The following is a 13754-nucleotide window of genomic DNA, read 5'->3' on the forward strand; positions in this document are numbered from 1 at the left end:
TGTGTGAATGTGGTTCTTGTTTTGCAGGTGGGTTGTAACGTTCTGGACACTCTGGACATGGTGGACTGCCTGAGGAAGAAAAGCTCCAGGGAGCTGGTGGAACAGGACATCCAGCCCGCTCGCTACCACGTAGCCTTCGGACCCGTCATTGACGGTGACGTCATACCCGATGACCCAGAGATCCTAATGGAGCAGGGCGAGTTCCTCAACTACGACATCATGCTGGGCGTCAACCAGGGCGAAGGTTTGAGGTTTGTGGAGAACGTAGTGGACTCTGAGGACGGCGTCTCCGGGAACGACTTTGACTTCTCTGTGTCAGACTTTGTGGACAGCCTGTATGGCTACCCAGAGGGGAAGGACACCCTGAGGGAAACCATCAAGTTCATGTACACAGACTGGGCTGACCGCGACAACCCAGAGACGCGCCGGAAGACCCTGGTGGCCCTGTTCACCGACCACCAGTGGGTGGAGCCGTCAGTGGTGACGGCAGACCTCCATGCACGCTATGGCTCGCCCACCTACTTCTATGCCTTCTACCACCACTGTCAGAGCCTGATGAAGCCTGCCTGGTCAGATGCGGCACACGGCGACGAGGTGCCCTACGTATTTGGCGCTCCCATGATCGGACCCTCCGACCTGTTCCCCTGCAACTTCTCCAAGAACGACATCATGCTCAGTGCGGTGGTGATGACCTACTGGACCAACTTTGCCAAGACGGGGTGAGTTCTGGAGTTAGTCTCTGCTGTCCTGGTTTTAATGTGCCTTGCATTGTTAGATCTCTGTCTAGGGTGTGTGTACTAGGCTGGTGAGTACAACATGTATTGGGATTTGGTTTTAAGTTAGTTCAAAGACAGAACAACCTGTTTGTTAGGCTTGGTTTAGGCTTGGTCTGTGTGTGCATATCGAGCTCTTTGTGTTCCCCAAAGCTGTATCTTTCAGAGTCATTCTTGTGTTTCAGGGCAGTACAATGAATAGTAGAGATGGAAAATAGATCTTTGTGTTTTTTACAGGGGTGTTACTCCAGGGTATTGCTAGATCTGAGATTTATTGAATCTGAGGATGATGAAATGTTCCTGTGTGTGTGTGTGTGTATGCCTGCCTGACTGACTTTGTGTGTGACCGTGTGTGTGTGTGTGTGTATGTATGCACGCGCGAGCGTGCCTACATGCTGTTTCTTAGTTTGGAAAATACTATTTGCTCTGTAACACTGAGGCCCAAGAAACACTGAGCTCTATCAGGGAGGCATATCACACTCTGGCCCACGACACTATTGATCCCTCAGCCTCGGCTCAGTCGATCACTGCCCCTCTCCATGACTGTCCCTCTCACCCCAGCACACTCTGCCCCTCCCCCACCTCAAAGCAGCCCCACCTCTAGTAGGACTGCTGGTAATCACTTCTAACAAACTGAAATACAATCAGACAATCCCTGTAACAAGAGGAATATCGATCTGCAACCTAATCTCGGATTGTCGTTTTCCTGGTTCGGCCAAGTTGTATATCATTGGTCCAATCTATCTGTCAGTCACTTGACATTTAGGTACCATGGTGTGGTTAGGTCCTAATGACCCTCTGGACAGAAGATGTCCAGGAGGGGGAGGGAGCTGCCAATGACAGAAACGTCCAGGACATGGTTGAGTTCTCAAGGAAGCTGAAAGGTTTTCTGACTGGTGACTACACAGCTGTCACAGTCTGCTATCTCTGGCTATCCTGTCGGATTTAACGGAGTGTTACAATATGCAGATGTTCTAATTCTGTGTGGGTATTTCCGCTTATTGTGGGGCCTCCTGTCATCTGTCCGTCCGTCTAGGCTAGTGAGGCAGAGAACACACGTTATCTGAATATCAGTAGAGATTATGGACAACCTTGAGTTTCGCACCAATGCAGAAGCAGCCTGATTCATTCTGACCTTCAACGTTCCATCAGAGTCGAGTCCATGCTACCTATTCATAGCCACAATAGGCAGGCCACGCCAGAGCTATTACCAAGCACTTAATTTGAACCTGGTCTGAACTCCTGGAGAGTACTATAGCCAGATTAAGGTTGAAGAGACCACTATTTTGTACAATTGGTAGTTTGTACAAAACCTGATAACCCTCGTTATCCCAGCATACCCTTACGGAAAGAAAATATATTCACCAATATATGACTTGAAATGTATTGTAATATATTATGTTCCAATATATTCAGACATGAAAATCCCTCACCTTTTGGCGAAATTCGCAGTTTTGAAACCAAAATAGGTGACCTACGTGAATCTTGTAGATTCAATGAGAAATTGTTTTGGGGGGGCTGTGTGTGTGTGTGTGGGGGGGGGGGGGTATTCATATTCAGTGAACTGAGAAAAGGTGTGCGTGTCAGAAGGGAACGCGAGTGCATGGAAATATTAACGCCAAGGGCCTTGCATCACCAGTGCAGACCACCATCAGAAGCTGAAAGCACTCCTGGCCTCAGCAATTTAAATTACTGAATTTGGTGAATGACGGTTTCAATCATTCTTATAATTTCTGGTATATTTAAGTTACCCAGAAGCTCTGTTGACATAGACTTAGCTAACGTTAGCTACAGCTTGATGAATTGAGTCATTGAACACAGCAGGAGAGAACGCAACGGTAGCCAGCTAGCTAAAGCTCTGGTGGAAAATTCCAAATGAACGTATGCAGCCCTTAGTGCCGCTTATACACAACTGTGACACTGACAGATCAAAAGCTAATTTGAGACATTATAAAGATGGAAAACCAGGCTAAGAAACGTAAACGTAATTACCTTCACTAGACAACGTTTTATCAATTGGACAAACGGCTATGTTTGTTTGTTTCAAGCTCCAAAAACTATTTTTTGCTCAAATCAGCCCAAAAAATTTGATACGCGCGCCCACATTAACCATGGAAGTCCCTAACTAGCATCACAACAGGCACAGAATTTGCATGCATTACAGAGCGTTCACACTGCAGCGACGCGATGCGAGTGACAACATGTTATCCATTCATTTTCTATGGAGCCAGGCGAATCGCTTGCGTGGTGCATTGTGGTTAGCGACATGACAGAGTTGAGATTTTCTCAACTTTATGCAAATGAGGAGCGATTTTCGCTAGCGATGGCCAATCAGAGGGTTTTCTTGTTTCTCGCAACGTAGCAACCAAAGTTAACATTTCTAGCTTTCTAGGTTTCAAGGTGGAGGAGAAACTAATGGTTTGTGTGGCTGCTTACTGTACCCAGTCCTGTACGATACATAGCTGTATTCGTACAGAGATATTAATTTTAAAAAAACGATGCATGGCGCAAGTTTGCCGAAGTTGTTGGTGCTTGTACTTTCAAATTCAGTCTTGTCACATTGCGTAACTTTGTTCTGTGGTAACTAGCTAGCTAGCTAGCCCGGCTGGAATTCCCTATTGTATCGACAGATTAGCAGAGACTTTGAGTAATATAATAAAATGTTTTTTACACGTCAACGTGTATGTCTATTAAAAAGTTTTATATTTTGTATACAAGTTGTATTTTGATCGATGTTGCGAGTACGTAAACCCAAGTCTGCACACTTCGCTATTACAACTGTGACTTTAGAGAACTACTTTCTACATGAATCTGTTTGAAACGCCCCCGAGCGTGTTGAACTGTGGGAAGGCGAGCGATGGCAAGCGATTTGCGTCGCTGCAGTGTGAACGCACTGTTAGCAGGGCTCTTGCTTTGGTGGCGTATACGGGACCGATTCTGGTGGGCCGGCCTGGATCAAAGTCCAGGGCCTATTTTTACTCCCAGTCCGTCCCTGCCGTTCTATCAATAAGCAGACCTGCCAACCTGTACGCAATTTGTGTAGCGGATACGCATTTTGACTTAAAAGTACGCTGGTACTTGTATTGGCTGTCAATCATGATGGAATTGTAGACAAGTTAAGTTACAGCCTGTCCCCCATCTCTTGTGGGGGTTATGCATTAAGCCATTTGTGGTGCCCTTACCGTATTGTGCCTCATATACTGTAAATGTTAGACCCAGTGACAGGCTGGCATGAAATGGCTTGCATAATACTTACTAAGGAGGCAATAACAATTTTTGACTCATGGCTTAAGTTATGTTTCTCCAGCTCTCCCCAGGTTGGCAAAAAAGTTTCTCAAAATGTATCAGATTGATGCTTTAAAATATGGAATATTTAAAATTTTCTTATGGGGGAGCACGCAGCCGGACCCCCTTAGAGGGGTAATATCCTTCTCACCTTTTTCACCCCTGACCCGTTTTCATGCCTGATATTATATATGGAAATGCATGGGATAATATATTGATGATAAATATATTATACACTATAATATATATTCATGATCATTAATAACTACTTACTAACCAAGAGTGAGGTCATGCCGGGAAATATCAAACTGAGGCTGGAACGTATACGGCAAAGCCGACGTTTGATATTTCCCGGCATGACCGAACGGTCGAGGTTAGTAAGTAGTTTATTATATGGCATTTTTAACTTCTTTTCATTTTGTAAACAAAAATAAATGGTACCTCTAGGCTAATTGTAGCTAGCTCTCAAGTCTTCTCACGCTGTGTTTCATGTGTTGCCTAGCAACTCATTGCTTTTGATAGAAAGCGAACAACATGGTTCTGCTAAAATGGCTTTAATTTCAACACAAAATAACGACACAAGTGTTTAAAAGAGTCTAGTCTTCATCCTCACTTTCGATGACAAATCTTTTCAGCATCATCTGGATAGTAAAACTCAGCAGCTGACTCGTCGCTCATTTTGAAGATGACGTCAGAGGGCAATACGGAGCCGTATTGACCGCTGAGGAGGGCAATACGCGTCTGGCAGGACTACCTATTAGCCAGAAAGCTCGTAACGTTGTTGCCATATAATAATATATAATATATGTGGTTATATATCCCCAAATATATACAATTATGTCTTAGATTAGATTCAACTTTATTGTCATTACACAAGTACAGGTACAAGGCAACAAAATGCAGTTTAGGTCTAACCAGAAGTGCAATAGCAGCAAGTGCAGGATATACAGTGTAGTGCAGTAAAGTGTGGACAGAAGCTATCCGAAAAAAGTGTAAAAGTGCAGTGGAAAGTGATTGCATATTAGAGATAGGGTGAGGAGCTCAGACATCCGGAGAGGACTTGGAGTAGAGTCCCTGCTCCTTTGCATCGAAAGGAGACAGTTGAAATGGTTCAGGCATCTGACTAGGATGCCTCCTGGGCGTCTTCCTTTGGAGGTTTGCTGGGGAGACACAAGGCAATCCCTCCAGACTCACTGGAGGGATTATATTTCTCATCCCTTGGGATCCCCCAGGAGGACCTGCCACCATGACAAAACAAGTGTGTGTGTGTGTTTAACCCTAGACAGCAGTATCAGTGTGTAAACCCTTATCATGTGATCATGTGTGCTGCAGCATGTGCTCTCAGAGGCTGCATGTCTGGATAATAGCAGCCTTCTCCAAACTCTTCCTTCCTTCAAGCCTGCATGTGTCATTAAATATGCACATTTCATATCCATGTTCACATATTTCTCTCTCTCTCTCTCGCGCTCTCTCGCTCTCTCTTGCTCTCTCCTCTCTCTCTCTCTCTCTCTCTCTCTCTCTCTCTACCAGCATCCGAGAATCAGTACTGTACTGAGAATCAGGATGCATTACTGTCAAACCTTCTTAGAAAGTCAGTGTTTGTGTGTGTGCCTGTATGTGTGGTCCTTGGTATTTATTCTATTATTTCCATATTTCTAATTATTCTATTTTTTTTTCTTTGTTAGTTTGCTAGTTTATGGTTATGGCATATACTAGCAAGATAATATTCTAATTTTACTTCAAATTAGGCCCACTTTTTGTACACACACACCCTCCCTCCCTTCTCCCTCCCTCCCTCCTTCCCACTATCTCTCCCCCCTCCTCTCTCTCTATCTCTCTCTCTTAATAAGAACACCATGTTTGATATATTGGACTAGCATTGATTGGTTGGTAGGCACAGGTAGAGGAAGTCAAATGGGCCCACATTCAGATAATATATCTGTGACTCGCCTGGGCAGAACCATCTGTGATTAATACCCCTACAAGACCATGTTTGTTTGTGTTGTCTGATAGTGTGTTGATGGAATACTCTCTACCACCCCATACAGTCACGGATGTGGACCCAGAATGCCTATTGACCTCCACACAACAGCCTGACTCCACTTTTTCCACTAATTACATCACTCATCCATTTTTTCTCTCATCCCTCTCTCACCTTTCATGCCATCTCTACTCCAGATACCTAACTTATCTTCCCGTGTGTGTGTGTGTTCGGGGGGGGAGGGGGGGGGGCATGGGGGCATCTTAATGTGACAGAGAAGGAATGGCCTGTGATAGGGGTTAAGGAGGTGTAGATAAACCGTTTGTTGGCTGTCACTCATGTAATCCAGCCAATCAATAGTCAATCTATAGCAGGAGGTGGCCAGAGAGATGTGTCCTCCAGAAGTCAAAGTCACAGTGCCTCACCCACCATTACTTAGCCCACCGAACCACCTGTCAGTCCCAGCAGTTCGGTGATGAACTTCACTTTAATATGTTATTCTGGGTTGCACAGCCATCCTGATAATCTTGTCCTTTTCCTCTCTTAGCTACCATTTCTCTTCTCTTCTTTTTTCTCTACTCACTGTGTACTGTGAGTTAAGTGTATTCAAAACGGCATGTGTCAATATGTTACCATAACAACGACAAAGATACAGAAGTTAGCATTTGTGTTTAAACATCCATCCCACTAGATTAAACCGCAGATTTTAACATTGAATGCCAACTAGACAAGCTTAGGATATCAAGGTATTTCACCTTGAGCACTGCAATGAATGAGTTTTTACTTCTAAAGGAAGGTATGACAAAAAGGGATTTATTCTTGGTTTTATTTATGTGCTTTATCAGTGTGATGGAAGGATTGTTCAATCTGTTCAATTCTGCGTGTGTGTGACAGAGAAAGAGAGAGACTGCCAGAAACTATGTTTATGTGGGGGGTTGGATGGTAGGGTGTGTGTGAGTAAGGGAGCGACAGAGAGTGTGTGTTAGTATGTGTGTACCCCCTGCAGAGTGTCAGACTTTGTGTGGCGTGTCCCATGTAGAGTTGAAGTACTACACCTCCACAGGGACTGGCCCTAGACTGATTTCCCTAGGCTGCTGCAGGGCTTTTACTGTGCACTGTATGCAGTCACACCCACATACGCACACACACAAACACACACATACACAATCTCTCTCTCACCTCTCTGTCTCTCTCTTTCTTAGTTTGTCTCTCTCTCTTTGTCTCTCTTTCTTTATCACACATACACACCAAAACACACCGCTGGCTCTCCAAGGTTGTTTGGGGTGAAGAGGTCACAAGATGAGGGAGTGGTTTAATGCAAGCTTGAGTGCCCTGACCATATGAAAACATCAGATCTGAGAGCCCATTAGAATGCTTGCTTTTATGACTGCTATAATCCCCCCACGCTCTGTCGCTCCGTGCAAGCATTTAGACGTGTGTATGTTTGTGCGTTTGTGTGTGTGTGCACCACACCAATGGCACCCACCAATGTCTGGATTAACAGGAAGGACTGACAGGCTGGGCAGGGGAGAGGCAGGCTACCAGCTAATGCAGAACAACACCCAAAACCCAACACTGTACCTATCACATACACACACACACACACACACACCACCACCATGTGCTGTGATGCTACAACAAATTAGGAAGGAGCAGAGAGACATTTATGTATGACAGTATGTTATGATACTAACGCTGTCTTCACCATCTAAATCGGGGGTCCCCAAACTACGGGCCGCAGGCCGAATACGGCCCGCCCACGCATTTGGACGGACCCTCTGAACAATGCCAGAAAAAAATCAATAATAATAATTTTAAATAGGTTATATTTCCCTTGATATGAACGGATGTACGGTGCATAACGAAATAATAAACTAATATCGCATAATAAATACATTTAAAATCATAATAAATCTCCACAATAATACTGGTAGTCACTCCACATTAAAGAAAAGGAAAAATGATCTGACCCTGCAGAAAAAGGTTTTGGGACCCTTGATCTAAATGATTCAGTTCTAAAAATAAATCCAAATTAGAATCACACAGCAGAATTTCTCACACTGTCACAACCAATAAAATACCACACACTACAAAAATACAGTAAAGTGTAATACAATGAAACACAGTGCAATACATTTAATTTTCTAGTCTTTTCCACATCTAATAGCCTTCCATGCTGCGGAACACACATCTCACTCCGAACTCAGTCAAGCACACTTCATAGCATCGCACACAGAGTGGCTTACACTGCCCTACAGCACAGAGGGCTGACGCACACAAACACACACACATGTAAAGGTTAGAGCAGCAGATCAGGCGGCAGAGGCAAGGTGGTTGGGAATGAATGTAGTTTGTTTACTATCGACATTGCAACAATTAGCAAAGCATATGTGTGTGTAATTAGATAAGGCAGGCAGTTGTTCTCTAATGCGGCAAATTAAATTAACTAAAGATGCCACATTGATTTTGTTGTGTTGCATACATTATTCATCTTCCCTTGCACTGAGCCAGAGAAAGCAAAAAAGAGGGAGAGAAATAGAAGGCAGAGAGAGGAGGGAGTGAGGAAATGAAGATAGAAAGCATGAGACGGAGATAGTGAGAGAGAGCAGGAAAGAATGTTGTGGAGATGCCACAGACAACCCTAAAGGCCGATTTACACTTCTCCGACTCCATTACGGACAGACGCACGCACGGACGGATTGGTTGAATTTATACTACTCCGACGGCTCTGCGTGCTGAAAGCAATTCACCGCCAGAACAGTAGATGGCGCTGCACTGCGATGCTTGCTAGGTTATCGAAAAGTCGGAGCCAATTTACAAATGAGCCGTTTCATCAATAAAATAGCAAATTTTCAGCAACTACACTGCCCATTTCTCGTTACATTTTAATTCAGATGCTGGTTTACATGTACTGTTTAGCTGAAATATGAATTGTAAAAACTTACAACAATGGCCGTCAAAGGATTCTGTTCTCTTGTTGGTCTTGATACGGACCAATCACAGCCAAGGGGTAACTGTAAAATGACGGACTGACGGACGGATAGTCAGGAAAATCAGGCGGTGCACGTATAGCTCTCCAAGGAGAGAGAGAGAGGGTGTCTCAGTCTTCGGTCTAGTTCCTAGTCATACAGAGAGCCGTTGTGTGGATCAATATGACCTTAGCATTGCCAGCCTCCTTTCAAAAACCAAATTACTGACAAAGCGCTACAGTCATCATAGCTGGCCTGCCAATATTCATGTGGAACAATTAGAGCCTTATAGAGGGGATTATTTACTGTGCTTAACTACTGATGCCTATATCTCCATATCTCCTGCTCTGTCTTTCTCTCTGTCCGTCTCTCTGTTTATTTCTCAGTTTCTTTATCTGTCTCTATTTCTGTCCCTCTTTCTTTTCCCTTCTTCTCCCAAAAGCAATGAATGATAAAAAAAATACAGAGGGAAAGCAAATAGAGAAAAGGCTAGAGTTTGAATCCTTCTGCTGTGTTGTCTGTTAATTCCATGGGTCTGTGTTTGTAGTTTTCACAAGCCTGCTGCCAAAAAAGAACTAAAACAAACAAACTGCCACATCCGCAAATCCCAAAATGAATTTTAACAGCATCTGCCAGCATCACCCTTCCAGTCTCCCAGAGAGGCTTTGAGACATTAGGAACACTCCTCCTCCATCCGACCTCCAAACAGCCCTGTAGTCGCTACATGACTTGGATGTTTCTGTCTCTATTATGCTATCTCAAGGCTTCACTTTCATTCTGCTTGCTGTGGATGGAAGTCATCTTGCTTGTGCAGAATCCAATAAGTTCATAAGACAAGTTGTGTTCAAATTTACACCCCCTACATGTCCAGTTGCCCAACAACAAGGCGAGGTGTGATTGGAGCAGATTGAAATATGTTAATATGACCAGTAAATCAATAGGTTCACTGAGAGTGAACCCATCTGACGAGAGAGCATCAACAACAAAAACCACATTGGAAAGAGAAACACTGACTTCCCTAGGATAGAGGCGGTACTGCAGGACTCAAGCATAAATGTGACACTCATGCGCACAATCACACACACACAGCTTTGGAATTACCACCTTCCCCTCCGTGTCTTGTTTAATATGGACCACTTTCCCTCAGCCCACTGGAAGCCGATGCACACTGTGCTGTCCTCCCTCGGCAATTAGCCAGCAGATCTTTCCAGTCTGGGTTAGTTGAGAGAAGATGCTCCTGGAACACGGAGAGGGTCTGTTGACTTATTCATACATGTTTACTTTTAAAAAAGGAGAGAGATTCTCCTATTGAATAAGACTCAAGGGGGGTTGGGTGATGGTGTGTGTGTGTGGGGGGGGGGGAGGGGGGGGGTGAAGAAGTGAAGAAGACAAAACCAGAGGAAGGAAAGAGTTTGAGAGAGCAGGGACCCTATGTCTTCTCCTGCTATTTCCCTGCTATTTCCCCCAGAAGAGAGGGATAGAAGGAGGAGTAGGGTAGTGCTGGATGTGTCAATATGAGCAGTAACATGTTTTGTGCCATGGTATTGATGTTTTTTTTCTCTCTTTCTAATTCCTCTTTCTTTCTCTTCCCACATACTGTCTCTAATCCTCCAGGGATCCTAACAAGCCTGTCCCCCAGGACACTAAGTTCATTCATACCAAGGCCAACCGCTTTGAGGAGGTGGCCTGGTCAAAATATAACCCTCAGGACCAGCTCTACCTCCACATCGGCCTCAAACCCCGGGTTAGGGACCACTATCGCGCCACCAAGGTGGCCTTCTGGAAACACCTGGTGCCACACCTGTACAACCTTCACGACATGTTCCACTACACCTCTACCACCACCAAGGTATGGGGCGCTGTGTTGACGAATGAACTTACTTGTGGTTGTTTACATCTGTCTAGAGTGGGTTTGGGGCGTGCTGTGGTAGAAATGTTGGTCATTAGCATAGATGTATGTGTATGAAATCTATAATCTTCTATGTTCATTGGTAAGAGACAGGAAGGGAAGATAATTAAGTTGAGTTCAAAGTAGTGCTGTCAAACGATTAAAATATTTAATCGCGATTAATCGCATTAATGTCATAGTTAACTCGCGATTAATCACAATTAATTGCAATTTTTTATCTTTTCTAAATGTCCCTTGATTTCTTTTGGTCCCATTCTTTTTTCAAATGCTCTTTAATGCTCTTATCAACATGGAAAAGTGGTTCGGATTGCTTGGTGCAAATATTTTTTTTATTGAAAACAACATTGCAATCGCCTGGCTTTCACGAGGGGGGCGGAGAATTCGCATCGGCTGTGTGCTTGGCCATCAAGTTGTATTTCAGACTGGACGTGCTGCGATGATAGCTCAGTTTACAACGACAAAACACACAGATCACTTTGGTCTTGTCAATGGAACCATTTGGCAACTTTTTAAAAGTAAACCATTCAGAATCTTATTGGCATCCATTTCGGCTTCTCGCGCTCGCCATCCACTCAAAATGTAACGTTAACCTACTACCAGAGAATGTCTAATATCCGTAAACGGGCTCTGCTACTATTCTTTAGCCGGCTCGCAAGCCAAACAAGTGTGTGTGGCGTGCCTGTTGTTTTGTTTCCGGTCTAGCTAGATCCGGTGTGGTGTTGTAGTTTTTCTACCGTCGGCAGTTCTTGCAACAGCATGTGAAAAAAAGTACAAAGTTTGCTTGGCCAAAAAGAGCGTTAATCGCGCGATAAAAAAAATTGACGCCGTTAATTTGGGTTTGCATTAACGCCGTTAATAACGCGTTAAACTGACAGCACTAGTTCAAAGGAATATGAGGTGCTGATCTCAGGTTGCCCTGGGGGATGGGTGAAGCATTTTATATGGCCTTCTGTCCTCTGGTCACTGTAAGGGGTCAATGAGACAGTTGCTCTGAACTTTGGCTAGAAGGATTGTGTCCTGTTTCATTGTTTGTGATAATTAAAAGTATTGTTTGAAGATGGTCACACAAAGGACAGTTGACCATTTGACTGGTCAACCCATGTGGCTTTATTATCTACTGCTCTGGAGAGAGCTATGACATCAAAGAACTTTGGGACACTTGGTATGGAGATGTATTGTTTCAAGCTGTCACTAAGTTGAGTGAGCCAATCACAGAGTTTGCTAGATTGATTGACCTTATAGAATGCCATTTGATCTAAAGTTTATATAAGGCAGTGCATGTGTGATAATTCTCTATCACTCTTACGAACGATCTGTGTGGATGGCACCTCTTTCGTTAATGACTTATCAGCAAAGCTTTGTTTAATCATATGTAATTGTATAGTCTAAATAAATTAAATTGAAACTGCCATCTTCGACTATTCAAATCTACACAGTCCAGCTAGAATTTTCTTTCACAGTGCCAGGCCAGATCTTGCATGAAATTGGTGTATTTCAAAGAATTATTCTATTCTATTCTATTGAATCTTTATCTGGTTTATGCTAGGTGCCCCCTCCAGACACTACCCAGACCTCCCTAGCCACCAAAAGGCCAGGCAAGGTGTGGCCTTTCAACACCAAGCGTCCCCCCATGTCCCCTGCCTACAACAGTGACAACACCGAGCCATGGGGTGAGGATGAAGCGGCGGGCCCTCTGGTGGTGGAAAACCCCCGAGACTACTCCACAGAGCTGAGTGTGACCATCGCTGTCGGCGCCTCCCTCCTCTTCCTCAACGTGCTGGCCTTCGCAGCTCTTTACTACCGGAAGGACAAGCGGCGGCAAGACTCCAGCCACGGACAGCCCAGCCCCCAACGTCAGACGGCCTCCAATGACATCGGGCACCATGGCAGCTCGGCAGAGGAGGAGATCATGACACTGCAGATGAACCAGACACACCACGAGTGCGAGGCAGGCAGCGGAGGCGAGGGTGGAGGAGGGTCGCTGAGGCTTGCCTCGCTGCCAGACTACACGCTAACCCTGCGGAGGTCTCCGGATGACATCCCCCTGATGACCCCCAACACCATCACCATGATCCCCAACTCCCTGGTGGGCATGCCCAACCTGCACCCTTACAACACCTTTACGGCTGGCTTCAACTCCACAGGGTTGCCTCACTCCCACTCCACCACACGCGTATAGCTTTATTATGGCTGAGGGCGGGGGGGGGGGGGGTTTGGAGGAGGAAGTGATTGGAGGAGAGGATTGTGTTTTATAAATCACAGTGGACGGGTTTGGGGACATGGATATTGATGGTTGGGAGAAGGGCTGGGCAGGGTGGGATTGATGAAGTGAAGAAATCTATCCAGACTTTTCCTATGTGAGGACGAGAGTTTTGCCAGGAGCTCTCTAAGGATGTCAAGTTGTGCAGAGCTGCCAAAACCTAACTATGGCTCCTCCCTCCAAGGACCTTATAGGGGGAGGAGTCTATGTGCAGTGTGTTCTTTTCTAAAAATAATTTTAAAAGCCTTTTTAAGCAACCTGATTACTCGGGGGGAAATATCAACACCTACTTTCTTGAATTCATAACACAAACAAAAAGAGACATACTGTTTGATTTCCTGTCTCTGTTCTTGCTGCCCGGCGAATCATCCTGAACAGCTTTCACCACATGGTTACCCGCAGAGCCCTTTATTGTTTTTATGTTTCAATGCCTTAAAAAAGCTTTTTTTTTTGCTCATAATTTCTTCTTCCTCAAGGAAGTTGTTCCTTTAGACTGGCTTCGAAGATGGATGGCTGAAATCATCAAGAAAACTGATTGAATATAAATGAATATGAAAGTGAAGATTCAACTGATGGA

At 44.6% G+C, this 13754-nt stretch overlaps 1 protein-coding gene across 3 annotated transcripts in view; it reads left to right on the plus strand.

The window, feature by feature from the left end:
* nlgn3a (neuroligin 3a) overlaps positions 1-13096 on the plus strand; it is a 203250-nt gene extending 190154 nt beyond the window's left edge. For all 3 annotated transcript variants that reach the window (XM_084697319.1, XM_084697321.1, XM_084697320.1), the window contains 3 exons: positions 28-719; positions 10623-10857; positions 12464-13096. In XM_084697319.1, the coding sequence (XP_084553445.1) occupies positions 28-719; positions 10623-10857; positions 12464-13096 (1560 nt within the window). The remainder of the gene's footprint in view (positions 1-27; positions 720-10622; positions 10858-12463) is intronic.
* Positions 13097-13754: the final 658 nt, after the last annotated feature.

The sequence above is a fragment of the Hypomesus nipponensis genome, chromosome 1 (genome assembly GCF_054491055.1).
Source record: "Hypomesus nipponensis isolate SF chromosome 1, ASM5449105v1, whole genome shotgun sequence".
NCBI classification, from domain to species: domain Eukaryota; kingdom Metazoa; phylum Chordata; class Actinopteri; order Osmeriformes; family Osmeridae; genus Hypomesus; species Hypomesus nipponensis.